At 34.1% G+C, this 20,615-nt stretch overlaps 1 protein-coding gene across 1 annotated transcript in view; it reads left to right on the plus strand.

Annotated features, from left to right (window-relative positions):
* Lrp1b (LDL receptor related protein 1B) overlaps window positions 1-20,615 on the plus strand; it is a 1,711,024-nt gene that overhangs the window by 1,189,575 nt on the left and 500,834 nt on the right. The window contains exons 28-31 of the mRNA XM_048345540.1: window positions 2,984-3,115; window positions 5,063-5,290; window positions 13,914-14,088; window positions 14,752-14,846. Coding sequence (XP_048201497.1) covers window positions 2,984-3,115; window positions 5,063-5,290; window positions 13,914-14,088; window positions 14,752-14,846 — 630 coding nt within the window. The remainder of the gene's footprint in view (window positions 1-2,983; window positions 3,116-5,062; window positions 5,291-13,913; window positions 14,089-14,751; window positions 14,847-20,615) is intronic.

Genomic DNA, 20,615 nt, shown 5'->3' on the forward strand with positions numbered 1-20,615 from the left:
GTGCCTGCCTCGGATACACGATGCCCTAGGTTCGATTCCCCAGCACCACATACACAGAAAACGGCCAGAAGCGGCGCTGTGGCTCAAGTGGCAGAGTGCTAGCCTTGAGCGGGAAGAAGCCAGGGACAGTGCTCAGGCCCTGAGTCCAAGGCCCAGGACTGGCCAAAAAAAAAAAAAAAAAAAAAAAAAAAAAAAAAAAAAAAGTTACAAGGTAAGACAGAGAAGAATTTGAGGAGCTTCCTTTCAGGGAGAAAGGATATTATACTAAGGAATTACCAGAATTCTGCTTCTCATTTCCAACATTTTGTTTCTGATAGATTTTCTTCATGGAAAGAATTGTATTTGGGTCTTTTATTTCGATTTAATTTTTTTTTTTTTTTTTTTTTTTTGGCCAGTCCTGGGCCTTGGACTCAGGGCCTGAGCACTGTCCCTGGCTTCTTCCCGCTCAAGTCTAGCACTCTGCCACTTGAGCCACAGCGCTGCTTCTGGCCATTTTCTGTATATGTGGTGCTGGGGAATCGAACCTAGGGCCTCGTGTATCCGAGGCAGGCACTCTTGCCACTAGGCTATATCCCCAGCCCTCGATTTAATTTTTAAGAAATACAAAATTGTGTTACTTTTATCATGTTTATATGGGAAGTCCTATAGATTGTTGTATCCACATTAAGTGTTTATATTATTCTGTTATGGTTTTCTATGTTCCAAACTTTGACTCTATCTCCTTTAGATTGTTCCATTCAATGAGTTTCTTTTTCTTTTTTCTTTTTTTCATTTTTTTGGGGGGCGCCATTCCTGGGGGCTTGAAGTCAGGGTCTGAGCACTGTCCCTGGCTTCTTTTTGCTGAAGGCTAGCACTATACCACTTGAGCCACAGCACCACTTCTGGCCTTTTCTGTATATGTGGTGATGAGGAATCAATCCCAGGGCTTCATGTATGCAAGGCAAGCACTCTACCACTAGGCCACATTCCCAGCCCTTAGATGATTCCTTTGGTAGTTTTTATGCTTTGTTCTTTGAAGATTTACTAGCATTAAATGTTGTAGGATAGAAAAAAAGTCATTTTTTTCCTACCCTTTAAAGGGTCATGGCGGAATCTGTATAGGCTGAGACACTATAACAAAAAAAAAACAAAAATTATCAACAAGAAAAATAAATAAGCTCATTGAAAATATTTTCTTGACAAATGACTTTATAAGGAAATGAAAAACCAAAGAAATATTTATTTATTTTCTTATTTATTGTCAAAGTGATGTACAGAGAGGTTACAGTTTCGTACCTTAGGCCTTGGGTCCATTTCTTGTACTGTCTGTTACTGTGCTGGGTATATTGAACAACGATCAATTGTAGAGAAGTCAGTGCAATATACTAGAAGAAATTAGGCTTGATCTATTGACAATAAACGGTGTGAAACTTACCAAAGCCTGTTAGTTCAAATTTTTCTGTGGCCTTTCTTCTTCAGAATAAGGTTCCTATTTTCCTCTGCGAATATAGAGGACATTTTTCATATGACAATCCTCTGATCTGCTTCAGATAAGTTCAAAAAAATCTTTCTAGATTTCATAATCGACCTCAAGGGGAGAAAAAAAAAAACTATTGGGAGAATGTCAGGGAGATTGACCTTCTTCTGCCATTTTTTTCATTATGCCAACATGATAGTTTGAGGTAGCATGTCCTGAACCCTGTAACTACCCAGAAAAAAAAAAGTCAGCTTTTTATAAAGCTACCATTTGTTAGTTGAAAACTAACATCTTTCTGGTGGACTCAAAAGATACAACATTACTGGCTTCAATGCAGTAGCCTAGTTTTAAAGATCTTATATTATGGTATATGTTCCATTAAAAATGACTAATAATTATTATTAATTAAAGTACGATGATATGGCTTAATGATAGGATATTTGTCAAGCAGGAATGAAAATCTGAGTTCATAATTAACACTACTGAAAGAAAAAGATACAGAGAGAAAGAGAGAGCAAGAGAGAGAGAGCAAGAGAGAAGAAAATTTTGATACAATTTGTGAGAAACACAAAAGAAGGCAGAAGTGTAATGCATCACTTCTGTAAAGCCAGCATTCAGAAAACTGTAATATTTCCAGAGCAGCCAATACTATACAGTGAGACTGTTTCAAAAACTACACACTAAACAACTAAACAATGACAAGATTCCACATAGACACAGAAATATAAGAGCAAGAGATTGAATTATAAACTTTAGTACTGTAATAAATTCTAACATATTATGAGGTGCTTATTATTTATATTATGAAATTCAATAATTATCCATATATACACCAAACCATAGTCATAGAGTAATGAAATAAATAGATGTCACAAGAAAGAAATAGCTTAATTCACAATAAAGAAAAGCATACTTTTTTTCAATAGATTTCCTTTGAAATGAAAAAGAACAAATGGCCTGAAGGGGATGTACATGCAATCCCACTATCCTGGGGAAAGTTCTTAGAATGCAGGCCTAAGATAAGGGAGGAGTATGTATATTAGGTCAGGAAAATAAGGGCACTTACTGAAACTTCCAATGTCAGGGTATTGTTGGCTTGAGTTTATTACATATGATATACAGTACATATACCTACCTAGAACTATATGCTTATATATAGTATGTGTATATATATATATGTCAATCTATCATTCATCTGTTGACCTATTGATCTAGATCTATCAATCTCTCTGTAGTACATGATTGTTGTATATTTAATAATGATTCCTGATGGTTTCTTAGATGAAATTCATCTTTACTTTTAAAGTCGTAGGCTGCATGTTTGTCATGTCAGAGGAAGTTATCTTAGTTATTTTCAGCAATATAACGGTTCTATGTGATTATCTACTATTGTCATATTAATTATCCTAGTAACGGGAACTACCTAGGGAAATTTCCTTTCAATTATTAAGTGAATAACCCCCATCAGCCTCAAAGATGCCCTCATCCACACTTCCTGCTCACTGCTAATCTTTACTGTAATTGCAGCTCCCAATCCCTGTGCAGCCAACGAAGGCCGAGGCCCATGCTCTCATATGTGTCTGATTAATCACAACAGGAGTGCGGCCTGTGCCTGCCCCCACTTGATGAAGCTTTCCTCAGACAAGAAGACCTGCTATGGTAAATTTCTCACACTTCTTATCTAAAAAACAAATTGAATTCTCTCAACTTGTATTAGCATTCAGAATTTACTCTTAGTCAAGTAGAAGAGGATTTTAACATCTTTTAAAAGATTACATTTTAGGTATTTCTATTTCCAGCAGATATTGATGACTCAACTACTTCTGTAAAAACTGACAAACTCTTTAAATATGTGATAGGTTGTGCTTTGCTATTTATTACCTTATTCATTTTTTTTTTCATGCTACTTTCTTATTTAGTGTGATAGCAGAATTTATCTCTGCAGTGCAGGGAGATTTGTAAGTGGAAGTGCATTATCAGAAAACGATGATGTAAGTAACCTCCATAACAAAGGAGTATTTACTAGCTTTAATCTCCTGTTCTTATTTCAAAGTCATTTTAGAACAATTTTGTAAGAGCTTATCAACCCAAGAGAGTAAAAAAAAATGAGTAAAATACATAAATCAGGAAGATTTCTTTCATAACATTTAAACTGGGCTAGAAATGGAAGCATGCCTGTATAACAAAGCCCTGTAGACCTTCTGAACCTGGACCTCAAAGCTCAATGGTAGAATAAATGAATAAACATTTAAATTTATAAAAGATACAATATATACAAACTAAAATTACATATAATTTTATTAATAATTTTGTATGTAGATAAAGTAATTTTTAATTTTAAGCACAGAACATAGAGTTGTTTGCTAGAAATTATTTCAGGACATTTGTTCCAAGTGGCTAGAATTTTATAAAATTACCTGGCTCAGAATATCATGATAGTATTTAAGTGTAATCTCAGCTATTCCAAATGTAGAGACATTAGGATTAATAGTGTGAACAAAGTTAGAAGCTTTCATTTTGAGATTCGTCAGAAAGGAAACCTACCACATAGTTCAGGAGAAAGGAATTTATAGGGGGGAGAGCAAATTGCCAGAGCACACAAGATGGAGGTGCTGGGAGGTTGAGGGGAAGGAAAAAGAGAGAAAGGCAGCAAGAGAGAGTAAGAAAAGGAAAGAGTGTTGAGCTGGATTATATAGGGAAAGGTGGGAGATATGGCTAAGTGGATTGGATGTGACTTCAGAGAAGGAGGAGGTAACTGCCTCCAGGTGTGCCAGTTACCTAGATAACTCAGGTACTGGGTGCAGACTTGTGGGGGAGCATCTGCATGGAGCCTCCTGGGTGTGGAACTTACACTGATATCGAATACAAAATACAAGCCTGAGAATGTAACTGAAGTGATTGAAGTCTAATGAGAGACATGGGGTCCAATTCATAGGTCCAATTCAAAGGCCCCACATATATCTGACATAATAACTTTAGCTCAAGAAAAAAACTAAGTAGTTGAATGATTGTAGTCCTTTTTTTTTTTTCTGTTTTATCTAATGATTCCACAAACTCAAAGCAAGAAGATTACCTGTGACAATGCCTCTCAAATTGCGAAATTTGCAGTTACTACATTTTTATAATACAGCATGCTTTAAATAAGTTGAGTCTTCTGGTGGGTCAAGGGGAGACATGTCAGAGTTTTGTTTCTTTTTTAATCCTTATTTTTATTTGTTTGTAGTTACAATATGGGGGAAATATTCCTAAATTTCACTAAAAAGCATTTGTTATGCATTATGTACCATAAATAAATATGGTTGTTTGACATTTCCAAAGCTCTTGTGTTTAACACATTTGCTTGAAATTCTAAGATTCAATCAATTGATAAGTATTTATTGGCATTTCTAGATAAATAACAAATAATGACTTATGGATTTAAACTTGTTTTACTATTGTTTCTACTAAATACTTTAACTTAAAATAGACAATTTCTTCATCGTTTCCATCAAATATCAGGTTTTTTTGGTATTAAATGTCTGTCAAATTATGAAAAATTGATAACATAATGTCTATACTCTGTTAAGCTTGTGTATGAAAATCATTTCATTTCCATTCCTTTTCTAGAAATGAAAAAATTTCTTCTGTATGCAAGGCGGTCTGAAATCCGCGGAGTAGACATTGACAATCCATATTTTAACTTTATTACGGCCTTCACAGTCCCTGACATTGATGACGTCACTGTGATAGACTTTGATGCCTCTGAGGAACGTTTATACTGGACAGATATCAAAACACAAACCATTAAACGAGCTTTTATTAATGGAACTGGGCTAGAGACCGTTATTTCAAGAGGTAAAGGATACATTTTTTTTATGACTTTTAAAATGTTTGTAATTCAATTTGCTAAATCTAGAGTTCCTTTTATATACTTTTCTACATTATTTATTTCTGTTTTGGTAACTCAAGTTAAAATTGATTATTTGGAGATTCAATAATATATTTTATCCTTAAAATTTTAGATATGATAAGTAAGTTACACATAACAGACTGATTACTAGAAAATTTGCTTTGGTGCAAAGAAAAGAATACAAACAAATCTCCAGGAAATTTAAATATGTTTAAGCAAACAGATGTAGAGACTTTTGCTTCTAGTGAAACATAACTTGTATAGAGGCAATACAGCTTACACTGAAGGACTGGTTTCCTTCCCCGAGCAAGCTTAGTTTGAAGTTGCTCTTTCTTTTTTCAAAAACAACAGCTATTCATAAGATAGCCCTACCTAACTGTAGGCCTAGCAAGTTGAATGTCAAGATCTCCATAAACATTATTAAATAAAGTATTTAAAATAATAAATTTACTAGGTTCTGGTAGTTGATGCATTTAATCTTAGCTACTGAGGAAGCCAAGGTCTGAAGATCCTGGTTCATATCTGAACCTGGATAGACAAATCTGAGACAATCTTATGTCCAGCTGACCAGAAAACAAACAAACAAACTAATAAATAAAAATACCACAGATGTGGGTATGTCTCTCAAGTGGCAGAGAGCACTATCTTTGAATAAAACTGTCAAGCAATCACTCAAATCATGGAATACAAGCCCAAGAACTGGTATGAGACCAAAAAAAAACAAACCAAAAAACCATAAAACAATCAAACAAACAAACAACAACAAACCAGTAACTCTTCCTTAATATAGAAAATGCAATGAGATAGACATGCAAATGCTGTGGCTGCACTATAACCATGTTGCCTTGAATTCTTTTATTTATTTATTTTTTGTTTTGATTTTGTTGTGTTATTTCCAGGCCAGTTACTGATTTATTGAGTAACTCATCTTTGAGTGCTTACTTTTTATGATAACAGCAAACTAAATAGGATCCAGATTGTCTGTGACTATGGTCCCTTACATTTGGTAAAATGATCTGGAGATAATGAAGAATGCATAATCAGTAATCTACATAGATATCAAAAACTGATGCTTTGAAATCCACTAGAAATTTAAGATTAAAGCATATATTTGAATAATGATCAACAAGATGAAAATGGTAACACATGTAACTTTAACTGCACAGTACTTCTCAAAACACTATTCCACACATATTAAAGGGGTAACGAGGGCTGGGGATATAGCCTAGTGGCAAGAGTGCCTGCCTCGGATACACGAGGCCCTAGGTTCGATTCCCCAGCACCACATATACAGAAAACGGCCAGAAGCGGCGCTGTGGCTCAAGTGGCAGAGTGCTAGACTTGAGCGGGAAGAAGCCAGGGACAGTGCTCAGGCCCTGAGTCCAAGGCCCAGGACTGGCCAAAAAAAAAAAAAAAAAAAAAAAAGGGGTAACGAGTACCAATAGCAGATCTGAACAGTACGTTGACTACTAAGGTTCTCTTATGTTTAGACGAGCTGATCTAAAGTCAGTGTTTTTAAAGCAACTTAATAAGTGAATTTCTCATAAGCTTGTTCAAATATTAATCCCAAACTCACCAAAAAGAAAGACTTTTAAACAGTGAATGCAAGCTTTCCTTTGTATAGGGCATATTTTTGGGATTTGGGTGGAATATTTAACAGTGCCTGAATAAAAGTTATTAAAATATTTGGAAAAACAACAACAACAAAAAAAGCAGATTGACCTTTCTACTTTTACCAAAAATTTTATCCTCCCAGGAATGCATTCACTCTCTTTGTCATGAATGTAAAATGCTCTCCAGAAGACTCTGTGAACTATAGAAATATAAATATGTACCTAGAAACATTTTTTTGAATTTTCTGTCTCTAATTCTGGACTGGCTAGATATCCTTTGATCAGTTTATTTTTGAGAAAAGCACAAAACATTTCTATTTAGCACCTTCAAATATTAATCAAAAATTAGTACATTTTAACTAATAATGCATACAGTTATTAAAGTCAATAATTATCAATGTGTCCATTTGGGAGAGTTTCTATGTGAGAGAAATGGAAAAGCAGCAGCATAGATTGAATAGTAGAGAACAAAGAAAGTAGGATATGCCTATGTGAGCTGAAGAATCAAAAACCAAATACCACCATCCTTCTTAGGACAAGCTGTTGATTTATATGTTAACATGAAAACAGTGGGAATTGTTTTATGAGAGGTGGACCAACACTGTTATCTTTGCCTTTGGAAAAGGACCAACTGATTAGCTAGCTTTCTAGGAGAGAATTCTAGCTTGAGGCAGTAATAAAACAATGTACTTTGGGGGATGGTTAATTGCTTGCTTTTGTGCCTCTAGAAGAGATGATAGTAGGTTGGACAAGGTAAGCATAAAACAGAGAATGAGGAATGTGCACAACTTATAGACATATCAAATAGGACAAATATAAAAGAAGAGACTGAATTATTGGACCTGAAGGAGGAAAGAGCTTTGTCAAGGAGTTTTCCACTTTTGTCTTTTTCACAGGTGCAGTGATACTGCTTGCCTATTTCTTCCAAAGTAAAAGCTCATTAAGGAATGGGATCCCTTTACATTAACAGAAAAACTTGAAATGAACTTTTCACAATTTAGCTTCTGAACTCCTCAAAGGATCTCAAATCCCACCATAATAGCACTTTTCTAACTTTCCATCTTTTAGATTGCCTGTAAATGGCTCTGTGGGGACCTCACACTTCTTCTGTATTTTCTCATTTTACTGTTATATCTCTCTTGTACTTGTCCTCTAGAGGCTTTATTTCCTCATCTTCTTTAGTCTAACTCTATTATGAAATAAGCTTCAAATACTGTTTGACCATGTCCCATTGTTTCCTTTCCAAGTAGTTTATTATGGGATGCAAACACTGATATTGCCTACATTAGTTATTTCCCTAAACATCTTGGAGAAGGTACAATTCACAATAAGAACAAACACAAGTTCATTACTTTGGGCATATTCAATTTTTAATGTAACCAAAAGAACTTACTGCTGTATTACATAACCCTTTCATAGAGAGTAGAGGTAATTGTTCTAAGATTTTTTAAAAATAGAACAGTTCATGACTGTGTAGTGGACTATAGCTATACATTCTTGTCGGAAACACTTCTACTTTAGTCACCATTGCATGGGTTCAGGTATTTATCAATTATTCATATCTTCAGGTTCATTCCATCTGATGATATGAATGGCATTTCAATCCTTAGTCTCATCTGACCTCACCTCATTATTAAGAATGAATATTCTCTATTCTGAAGATGAGAAAACCTTATAAAAGCTGAAACGCTCTCAAATTCAAAATGAGGGAATGATAGAAACAATTCTACATACAGGACTACACCTGTATATATAGCTTTCATCAGCCTCATCACCTAAAAACATGAGGGTTGGATAATCTCATCTTCGTAATGATTAACCTCATTGACCTCTGATATTTTCTTTGTAAGATGATTTCACAGGGCCATTGCCTTCACAGTACTCAAAAAAATCTACTGGACTTGACTGGAGTCTAGATTGAGTTATAAAGATGTTATTCTATTGTAATCAGCACAGAAATGGAAAAAAGATGTCAATAAATCTGGAAATGTTTAATATAAGTGAGGAATAATACAGTTGAACTTTTACTTTTTCTATCTGCAGCATCCACGTTTTATTTTGTTCATTTGTATTTGCATGTATGGGGAAGGATTGTTTTTTTTCAAGTTTGCCATTCTATAAAAAAATGGAATTTTGCTTGCGTCCAAATGAGATCTTGTGATCCCAAAGATGTAGGAGGTCCTTTCTGCAAATGAAGAACTTTAGCAAGTTAGAGAAAATAGGTTTCAGTACACCTATAGGCATAAATACTTGGTTTTCTCTGCAGAGATTAGCTAGTGGTATGTTGTAAAGCAAAGGGGTCAGTCAAGCTAGCCCTCAGTCCCATTGTATCAGCTTCCTAGGCAGGCAATGTATCTCATGAGCTATGCTTCCACCCTAGTTTTTTGCTTGTTATTTTGGACAGGGGGTATCATGAACTTTTCTGTTTGGGCTGGAATTAATTATATATTCTGAATGTACTACAAACCAGAGGATTTATTATAATCCTTCAGGACTCAGCCTTTTGAGCAGCTAGGATTATAGATGTGAGCCACTGGTGCTTGGTGTTTTCATCTTTTGTTATGACTTATGACAATGATTACAATAATTTTTAGCATACCGAGGACCTGGATCAGAAATCAGAATTTGCAGATGATGATGAGAAATGGAGGCTCTATTGCTCACAAATCAATTCAGTTCTTCTACTACCTACCTGATAAGTGGCCTTCTTGTTTATTGGCTAGCAATCTCTTGCCCAAAGTCAAAACTAAACTTATTCTAAGATCTTCCCTTCCTTCTTCCCTCCCTCCTCCCTCCCTCCCTCCCTCCCTCCCTCCCTCCCTCCCTCCCTCCCTCCCTTCCTTCCTTCCTTCCTTCCTTCCTTCCTTCCTTCCTTCCTTCCTTCCTTCCTTTCTCTCTTCCTTTCTCTTTCTTTATCTCTCTTTCACTCTTTCTTTCTTTTTCTTCATTTCACCTACAGAAAGCAATAGAAAAAATAAAGGTGTTTTTAATTTTTCTTACTTTTAAAGAGGCAGATTTTCCTCTATTCACCAGGTATGTAGTCTACCCTTCCCAAATTTCTGGAATGGTTCTTCCTCTTTGTGTCTTTTTCTGGCAGTACAAGGGGTTGGACTCAGGGCCTTGATTTCTACCACTGGACCCGCATTCATAATCATCTTCTTTTTAGGTAGTTTTAACAAGAGTAACACATTTTTTTTTCTAGAGTCAGCCTCAGATTACAAACCTCTAACTCACAGCTTTTTTTTTTTTTTTTTTTTTTTTTTTTTGCCAGTCCTGGGCCTTGGACTCAGGGCCTGAGCACTGTCCCTGGCTTCTTTTTTGCTCAAGGCTAGCACTCTGCCACTTGAGTCACAGAGCCACTTCTGGCCATTTTCTGTATATGTGGTGCTGGGGAATCGAACCCAGGGCTTCATGTATACGAGGCAAGCGCTCTTGCCACTAGGCTATATCCCCAGCCCCTAACTCACAGCTTTTGAGAAGCTGCGATTATAAGCATGTACCTGTCTCTACCTGAGACATGATTATACTGAGGAAGTATGGACTCATCGAAGTCTATATTCTCGGGTTACATTTGTGTCTCTAGAGTTACATCAACTTCTCCATTCTCATTTGCTTTCCTTTGTAGTTTTGTCTAACATATGAGTATGTGTTGCTTATATCTAAAGATTTTGTGGTATGCCTTTTGATTTGGACATGAATTTGAAAGGCAAACTGTACCAGGCATAAGATAATTTTTTTTGCAACAAAAGGCTTTTCAGAACATGTACTTTGTATTAGTTCAAGAAGTGAGACTCCCCAAAATTAGAAAAGTCTGAAGAAGTTATTTACGCTTATTGGACTGAGTTACTTGAAAATAGGTGTTAAGAATTGTCATCAGAAATAAGACCATTATAATCTATTTTCTTCAAATGCTTTGGGAGGGATTCATCAATTCTTTTTTTGCTTGAGCAAATACACATTGGTATTAATAGGGGGGAAAAGGAAAAAAATGTATTCCAGCCATCAAATCTTAGCTACTCAGGATGCTGAGATCTGAGGATAATAGTTCACAGCCTGCCTGGGCAGGAAAATTTGTGTTACTCTTATCTCTAATTAACCACCAGAAAACCAGAAATTACTCAAAGTGGTAGAATGCTAGCCTTGAATGAAAAAGCTCAGCATAGCACTCGGGCCCTGAGTTCAAGCCTGACAATGGACAAAACAATGTAGCTTATATAGTTTACTATAGCTTAATATAGTTCACATATCCTTGGATTTCTGTAATAAATATTTCATGACTCCATTTATTAAAAACATTTAGGTTGGAGGCATGTTGTATACATTTCTGGGGAAAGGAATGGCAAGATAAACTAGTGTTTTGCAAGGTGGTGCATGTTGCTATTTTACCACTCATAGGTCAAAACAGTAACCTGATTCAATACAAGAAAATAAACAACAACAACAAAAAGCAAATATACAAAGAACTTTCCCTAGAGAAGAGTAAATAAAAGTAGTAATATATCACTTTACTAGCACATAACACAAGAATGAACTCAATATGGTCTTGCTGTTGAATTAAGCAACTGGCACAAATCTTCTGGCTGGGATATATAAGAGAATGATTATGGCTTTGCTGTTGAAGAATGATATTATCTAGCAGCTGTCCTATTTTGAATAAGAACTGTTCAAGTAGAGATAGAAATCCAAGTAGCTCTCAGTAATTTTGAAGCATCTAGACAAATTTGTGAATCCAAAACCATGTCAACATGACTGAGGTTTAGAGTAGTTGATTAAAAATAGTAAAAAATAGGTTAGGAAGTTTGTCATATCCAGGCTACATAGAAAATCAAGAAAAAGAATTTAGGTATCACTTTTGAGGTTGTTTGAAGATATTGAAAGTGATGGTCAGAACTCAAATACTTGCTCTAATTAGAAGAATAACCTGACAACAACTAAACCTATTGCTTAAAAGAGGAAAATACAAGATTTCATTGCAAATTTTAGATATACATAGATTCAAGAGAGATCAAATTATGAAATTATAGAGTTGGCAAGTCCTATTTTTTTTTTGTTTTTCTTTTGTTGTTTTGGACCCTGGACTTGAACTCAGACCCTGGCGACTTGTCCTTGAGCTTTGTATACTTCACGCTGCCACTGAGCCAATTAACACTGCAGGTGCATTCCCAACATTTTGGTGGTTAATAGGGAATAGAGTTTCACTGATTTTCCTGTGCTGGCTGGCTTCTAATCATGATCTGCAGATCTCAACCTCACCAGTAGCTAGAATTACAGACATGCATCCCCAGCACCCTTCAAATCCTATGTTTTCAGAGCTATAATGTAGACCAGGAAGGGACACAGATACTGAATGAAATAATAAATCACCCATGGGAAGTTTAACTTTAAAGAAGTTGTGTATTACTTTGGCCTCAAAAAATATGATAAATATTAAAAGTAAAAGGAGATTCGAAATATGAGATTAAACAAGGAATAAAGTTCAGGGTGGAAAGCACTCAAGTTTACTAATGAATAAATGATGAAGGCGACCTTGCAAAGTCAGAAGGTTGGTGATCTAAGAACTGGAAACATGAAGACTATTTTCTAAGAGCTCTGTGATTGAAAGGCATTTCAAAATAAGAAAGATAGTTTTGAACATAAAAGTTGGCTCAGTTCAGATTTGAGATTACAATGTAGTAGAAACTTTTAAATCCTTTTTTTTTTTTCAAATTTAGAACAGACATGGAACTATTGAGACTCATTGTGTTTTGATCATTTTCCTCTTGTTTGTGGTTGCTGAGTAAAACTAAAGGAAAATAAAGTTTATTTTGCTTGTCTTCAATGCTGAAATAATTGGCAAAGTTTACATATCTAAAATAAATTTTCTATTCTTTTTAGGGGGAGGGCAGGGGGCAGGTGTTGAAAGAATGATAGTAAAACAACCAGACAACCAGAGACTACACTGGAGTTATGTGGCAGCTGATCCCTGGTTTTGAGTGGAATCATTGCCTGGTCACCAGTAGCAATGCCAGCTAATTAGGTCTCAAAATGGGCTTGTTCCAAGAAATATGTCAATCTTCTTTTTGAAATAATATCTAGGGGGTTTGTAAGTTTTAAATACAGAAATGGAAAGAACTATAGGAGTACAATATGATAGAAGATACAATATTTTTATTAACTGAAGAAAACTAAGGGATATGGCAATAATATAGATTGGGCTCTAAATAAGGCAAATTGATAACATTTAAAAGATGTTTCATTAACATCTTTTATTACACTTTTTGTGAGTTGTTAGTTAAAATGTTTTAAGACCAAATTTAATTAATGTTTATGCATATGTCTGATTCAATAATCAAGGAACACTATCCATATACACATATTGGTTGTGCTGTGTTGGAAAGTAATTAGATTTCCATTTTTTCTGCAGAAGTCACCTTAGAGGAATGTTAAGAGGGTTTTAGTGCCCCCCCCCTTCTTCTTGCATTCAATTTCTGTTTATTATCTAATTTGAAGGATGTTCAACTTTGGTGAATTTTTAGGAAAGGTAAATTGTTTTACTTTACTTCATTAAGAAATTGGCAATTGACATATAAAATAGGCCATATTTTGATAGCCAACAAATATCTCTGTCCTACCAGGAACTATAAGCTACCAACTTCAGGAGTTATTACTCTAATTTTAATCAGGGTTCCTTTGGACCAATAAGACTTCTGCCAAGTGCTTGCTAGTGAATCATTGATTGTTGGTATACTTTCAATGCTAATTGTTGCTTCAGGTTTTCAATGCCTCTGCAGTGAGACATTAATGATTATCCATGCTTTAAGAAATGTTGAAAAGGGAATGAGATTACAATCTTGTACAATATTGGATAACAAATTAAAGTGTAAATTAAATATTCCTTTAGACAGAAAATAACTCTTGAAAACTAAGACAATGAGAAACTTCACTCACCACTAATTTTCTTTTTCCTACTTTGCAGACATTCAGAGTATCAGAGGGCTGGCAGTGGACTGGGTCTCACGTAATTTATACTGGGTTAGTTCAGAATTTGATGAAACACAAATTAATGTGGCCCGGCTAGATGGCTCTTTGAAAACGTCAATTATCCATGGGATTGATAAACCACAGTGTCTCGCAGCTCACCCAGTCAGGGGGTAAAGTATGATTTTTTTTTTTAATTTTTTCCACAAAATTTCCTACCTTTGGGCAAATTTTATTAAAATACACACTTCCTTCAGAAAATATGTACACATTAGCAGTAGAATCAAAAGAGCAAATTTGAATACATAATTTTAAAAAGAAATCCTTGGTTAAAGACTTCTACTTATATAAATTATTTATTTTACCTCATTATTTTGTGCTTGCAGGAATGACAGTACAGAATAAAATGGGATTTGAGAATAGTCATTGATTTCAATTTGATTGTCCATCATTCTGCATATAGGATAGTACTTCTAGGTAGATCAGATTTTCCATTCTACTGGAGAGTTATGACTATATGGTATCAATCTTGATGAATGACATAAAATTAAATCATTAACTCGACTCATAATATTCAGTTTTAAATGTAGAAGGAAAAAGAGAATAAGATAATTTTGTAGCAGTTATGGGTATATATAAGAGTAGTGTTTTCTTTCCAATCAAAAAGGTAGGATATGACCAGCAAGTGGCTTGATAATTGTAGGCCTTTCTGAAACCAGACTAATCCCAAGCCAATAATACATTTTGATGTTTATAACATCCCTTAGTGTATTTGTCTATTTCACAAAGAGGTCTACACCATCTAATATTTTTATTTTGTATTTCTGTGAATTAAGGAAACTCTTCTGGACAGATGGAAATACAATTAACATGGCAAATATGGATGGGAGTAACAGCAAGATTCTTTTTCAGAATCAGAAGGAACCAGTTGGTAAGTGTATGATTTTTAATATTAATCACTCTGTGTCTATTGTAACTTCAAATCTACATACTGAAAGAAAGCATTGCTGATTAGTGACATAAATTAAATTAAAAGTCAGTCCATATCATTCTATTATCATTAGATGTAGAAGAGAAAGAGATCCCTCATACTTGCCCCTTATTTGTAGTCTATCTGGAATGGAAGTAGGAGGTAAATTCATTCAAAAGTTAATTAACAACAGAAAAGTATGAAGATTTGTTAATTTGCATGTATATGAGATTCTCCAGAGGATGATATTTTTAAATGCCCCAAGTATGATACTTTTATAGTCTATAGACAATGATGATTCTGTAAAGTAATGACATTATACATGATATCAACTAGAATAGTAAATTCTTAGGATGATAGTAAAGAGAATATGAAGATGGAGATACTAATGGAAGATAAACACTGCTTCACAACCTCCATACTGCCTTCCAGAGTGGTTGAACAGGTTTACACTTCCACCAACAGTGTAATAGAGTTCTTTTTTGATCACATCCTGACCAGCATCAGTTATTAGTATTCTTTTATTGCCTGTTCTTACTGGAGTCAGGTTGAGTCTCAACATTGTTTTGATATGCATTTCTTTTGTGGCCAGTGATGCTGAATACTTCTTTAAGTGCCCTTTGGCCAAAGGAAAAAAATTGAAAAGTATTTTAATAAAATTAACTCAGAACTCCATTACAAGGTCCATTTTTAAATCAAACTGGTCATTGTTTTTGAATCACTCATTTGTTTAATAAATAAATTTATTGAGCATCAGATTTCGGAGAAACCCTGTTGATAAAAAATTAACACTATTTTGTCTTCACGGGCACATAAACTCTTATTGCCTGTTCTTACTGGAGTCAGGTTGAGTCTCAACATTGTTTTGATATGCATTTCTTTTGTGGCCAGTGATGCTGAATACTTCTTTAAGTGCCCTTTGGCCAAAGGAAAAAAATTGAAAAGTATTTTAATAAAATTAACTCAGAACTCCATTACAAGGTCCATTTTTAAATCAAACTGGTCATTGTTTTTGAATCACTCATTTGTTTAATAAATAAATTTATTGAGCATCAGATTTCGGAGAAACCCTGTTGATAAAAAATTAACACTATTTTGTCTTCACGGGCACATAAACTCAAATTGAAACGTTAGTAATTTTCAATTCTGGATAGGGAATCCATACATATTTATTAATTTTCTCATTAACATTGGATTCTAGCTCCGGAACATATACCTAACACAACTCATTATTTAGATAAAGCGAAGTTTCTTGCTTTCCATGGCAGGAAAATCATAATTCAGTTTTTTTTAAAGGTAATTCACAAGGGGAAAGGAAAAGTTCCAAAGGTGTTAGAGTACAAAGCCATTTTCATAGGTTATTCAGTCAACCAATCTATAACTCTTACTACTTGAGTGTTTTTTTTTTTTCTTATTTGATTTACTTATTGGAAGCCACTGGTGCACTCAATTTTCTTATTTGTGCAATTATATTCTGCATCCCAACTGACTGATTCTTTTGGCTTGTTTGCAACTAAATCCACATGTGAGACATGCTTGAAAGTAAACATGCATCATAAGTTAAGCAAAACACCTAGCTTGGCATTTTATGTGTTTGTATTAGTAAAGTCAGAGTAATCACAGCCTTCAGTAGTTTAGACTGTTTTTGCTCCTGTTAGATACAGATCAACACACAATATTTACCCATTGTTGAAATAAAAATTCTCACATAAAATTTATGGCTCATGCTGAAACTCACTGTATGTTAGGAATAGTTTACATCAGCAAAGATTTTAATTTACTACTTAAAGCAATTTTGAATTTAAAATGTTTCATATTATGAATTTTGTCCCTTAATCCTCACATAAAGAAATCAATCATGTCAATCAACATTGCACTCCATGACATGATAATAACCTATATTTTATTTCCTTGGTGTTTTCTTTTCATTTTTAATATAATCCCTATGAAAAAACATTTGTTAACATTTCAAGTATGCCTTCTTGCATATATAGTTTATTGTACAGTATATATATATATACATATATTTATTTACTATTATGTATTTTCTTTACACACACATACACACACACACACACATATATATATATATATATACATATATATAATAGTGGACTTGAATTTAGGTCCTAGAACTCTCATTTACTTTACATCATAGATGGTAATCTACCACTTGAGCCATACCTTCAACCTGGCTTTTAGCTGATTGTTGCACATGGAGTCTCCAACATTTCTGTTTTGGCTGGCTTTAATCCACAAATTTCCAGGTCTCAGACTCTTAGGTAGTTAAGATTAATGATGTGAGACACTAGTATCTGGCTATTAGTAGTTTTTGAAATATAGATTGATGGGAAAATTTTGACACATCAAAAGTGTTAAAGAAGTAGGTTGCCAGTGGATAACACCTGTAATCCTAGCTACTCAGGAGGCTGAGATTTGCATATCATAGTTCAAAGACAGCCAGAGCAGAAAACTCCATAAGATACTTATCCCCAATTAACAACCAGAAAACCCAGAAGTGACACTGTGACCCAAGTGGTGGAGCTCTAGCCTTGAGCTGGAGTTCAAGGACAGAGCCTAGGCCCAGAGGTTAAGCCCCATGACCAAAGTATTAAAGAAAGTGTGTGTGTGTGTGTGTGTGTGTGTGTGTGTGTGTGTGTGTGGTGTGTTTAAAAACAATAAACTCACGAAAGCCTCTTTGATAGAAGTAGGATTGTGTGTGTATACTGAAGCATCACAATGAAAACCAATTATATTACAAATGTATACTTATTCAAAAATAAAATTAAAATAATTCATGTGATATCACTTTTTGATAAGGTTTTGATTACAAAAATGTACTGTGGAATCTGCCCCCCAAAAAGAAATTCTGGTATTGATACATGTTCACTAGTCATCAGATCATTTTACTTTTATATAATATATAGTCAGGATGCAAATTGCTTTTATCAATAGATTTATTGGAATATGCAACAAAAATGGTTAGTAGGTTTAACAAATAGTCTGATAATTTTAATCATATTAGAATATACAGAGCAATTCAAATGTATTATGCAATCATTTGATTTTCCAATTATTCATTCTTTAAAATGTTGTAGAATGAAATGTTACTTTTTTAATTATGAAATACATATAGGGTGCCAGACATTGAAAATAAAACCTTTAGTTAAGTTCTCAATTTAGTCATTCCTCAGCAAACAAGTGAATCCTAAAAAATGAAAATAAAAAAACAACAGTTAAAATAAATCTTCATTAGAGCTATATAGGGTGATATATTTCAGGGTCATTATGGGCAAGACATTGACACTGTGATAGTAACACTGTGAAAGTAAAGAAAACCATAAAAAAGAGAAATATTGTTGCTAAATTGGTGATATTTTGAAATTTCAATGGGATCTTGATATATATATTCAAAATATGACAAAAATATGATTAAATTGCTAAAAAGCTTTCATAAAAATAAAATATTGAAAGACATCAAATGAAAGGAGAGAAAGATCACTATTTCTGTAAACTAGAGTTATATAGAAAAGCAGAAACAGAGATAACACATTTTATGCACTAAAGAAAAACAGGTAATACAAAAATTGTCTTTAATAATTCTTAACAGGCAGGAAAATCAGGATTAAGGCATAAATAAATATTGCATTTGTGTAAATGTGATTTTTTTCCATATGAATAGAAAAAAATGCAACAGCTAGAGAACTTTGACTATCATATTGTGAGGAACCACAAAGGTTGGAATGAAATAGTTCAGTGTAAAGAAAAAAATCTTTGAAAATGCTAAGTCACACACAAAAAGAAAAAAAAAACATGAAGTAGGAATTAAATAGTGGTGACTCTATGGTAAAAGGGGAGAAAAGTGAAGAAAGGAAGGAAGAGGAGGAATGCAGTCATAAAATTCAATTCATATCCTACAAAACTGAAAAAAATGAGGAAAGGTGTAGTGTTGGGAGGGATGAGGGAGAATGATGAAAAGGGTGATAGTGCTTAACATGAATTATTTTCATAAAGTGCTTTTTGAGTGGCAATACTTTTGTACAACTACTTAAAATTATAAAAATACGATAAGAATAAATATTAAAAAGGCTTTTTATTAACAAGCCAAAATCTGTACTTTGAGAAAAATATTAAAATGCACACACTAAATTTTTTAAATGCTTTCACAACTAAAGACTCATTGAGAAACATGTTAATTTTAGCCTTTCTGCCATATTTTGCCTGTAGTATTTTCAAAAGGCATATTATTTTTGTGAGTCATCAAGGACTGGGGATACACGATAAGCTGTCCAAAGTAAATTTATAGGCAATTTATAGGAGACAGGAAAAGGTTCTGAAATCTTTACTTGAAAAGATAAGTAACCCGGACCAGCTCATTAACTTTTCCAAATAATTCTACATATTGTTAATGACTTTTAAAGTAGGATAAATTGAGAAAGGCTGATTTTAAGAAAAAAATTGAATAGATTAAGAGCAGGACTATATTTAACTTGTAGTTGAAAACTGAAATTTTATTGAAAGAATCTTAGACTATATGCAGTTTAAAAAGAGAAAGAGGGAGAGATGTTTTTTAAGGTTATCCCCAGGGAAAATATTATGCACAACTACAAAATAGTTATAAGATACATATTAATCATTATATGGTCCACCAGTCTTATTCATGTTTCCTTGGTACATGCTATGTGGTTAATTAGGTCTATGTAATTTTATCACAGTAAGTGTAGCCTGCTATATCCACCATAATAATTTATTGGATGATTCCAACACCAAATACCCTGGATTTGCCCAGCCACAATAACATGCAACTTCTTTCTGTCCTCAACATTCACATTCTTTTCTCCAAATCACTCTTCCGTTTGTAACAATTTGTCATACCAGATGGTTTTATAAGTGGAATTATAGACATTATGTATCCTTTGGAAACTAGATGTTTTCCATTTGAAATATTTCCCTGAAAATTCACAAAAAATTCAGATACCAATTATTTGTTTCCTCATTTGCTGTACAGAAATCCATAAGTACACAACTATTTATTTATTACCTACTGTTACATATAAAATCATGGTAAATATTAATGTAACAGGTTTTTGTGTAAACCTGTCCTTATTTCTCTCAGGCAAATTTCTAGGAGTGCTATTGCCAGAGAATGCCCATTGTAAAAAGGAAAGAGAGAGAGAGAGAGAGAGAGGGGGGGGGGGCCTGAATGTTTTCTAGAATAGTTGTCTAGTTATGTATTCCCAGCAGAAAATTTGTTTTCCTCATCTTTGTTGGTACTTAGTCTCTCAGTCATTTTTATTTTGTTCATTCTGATAATTCAATTTTAGTTTAGTTTTAATTTTCCTTTCATGGTAAATATCTATGTGCTTATTTTAACCATCTCTATTTTTATTTTCTTTAATTTTATATCTTAGCTCAGTGGTGTGTGTGTGTGTGTGTGTGTGTGTGTGTGTGTGTGTGTGCTATTGGACTCTGAACACATGGAGCTGTGATTATTAAATAGGTATGCTACCATTGAGCTATAATCCTAGCCTATTTTTGCTGTAACTACTTTTAAGGCACGCCTCTTGATTTTTGCCCAGGCCAGAATTAGACGGTGATCCCCTTACTAATACAACCCGAATACAGCTTTTTTTTTTTTTATTGAGACAGACTCTACATAATGTTTTTTGCAGGGTGGTCTTGAACCACATTCCTCCTGATCTCTGTCTTCCAAGTAGTTGGGCCACTGAT

Source organism: Perognathus longimembris, chromosome 4, assembly GCF_023159225.1.
Source record: "Perognathus longimembris pacificus isolate PPM17 chromosome 4, ASM2315922v1, whole genome shotgun sequence".
Lineage (NCBI taxonomy): Eukaryota > Metazoa > Chordata > Mammalia > Rodentia > Heteromyidae > Perognathus > Perognathus longimembris.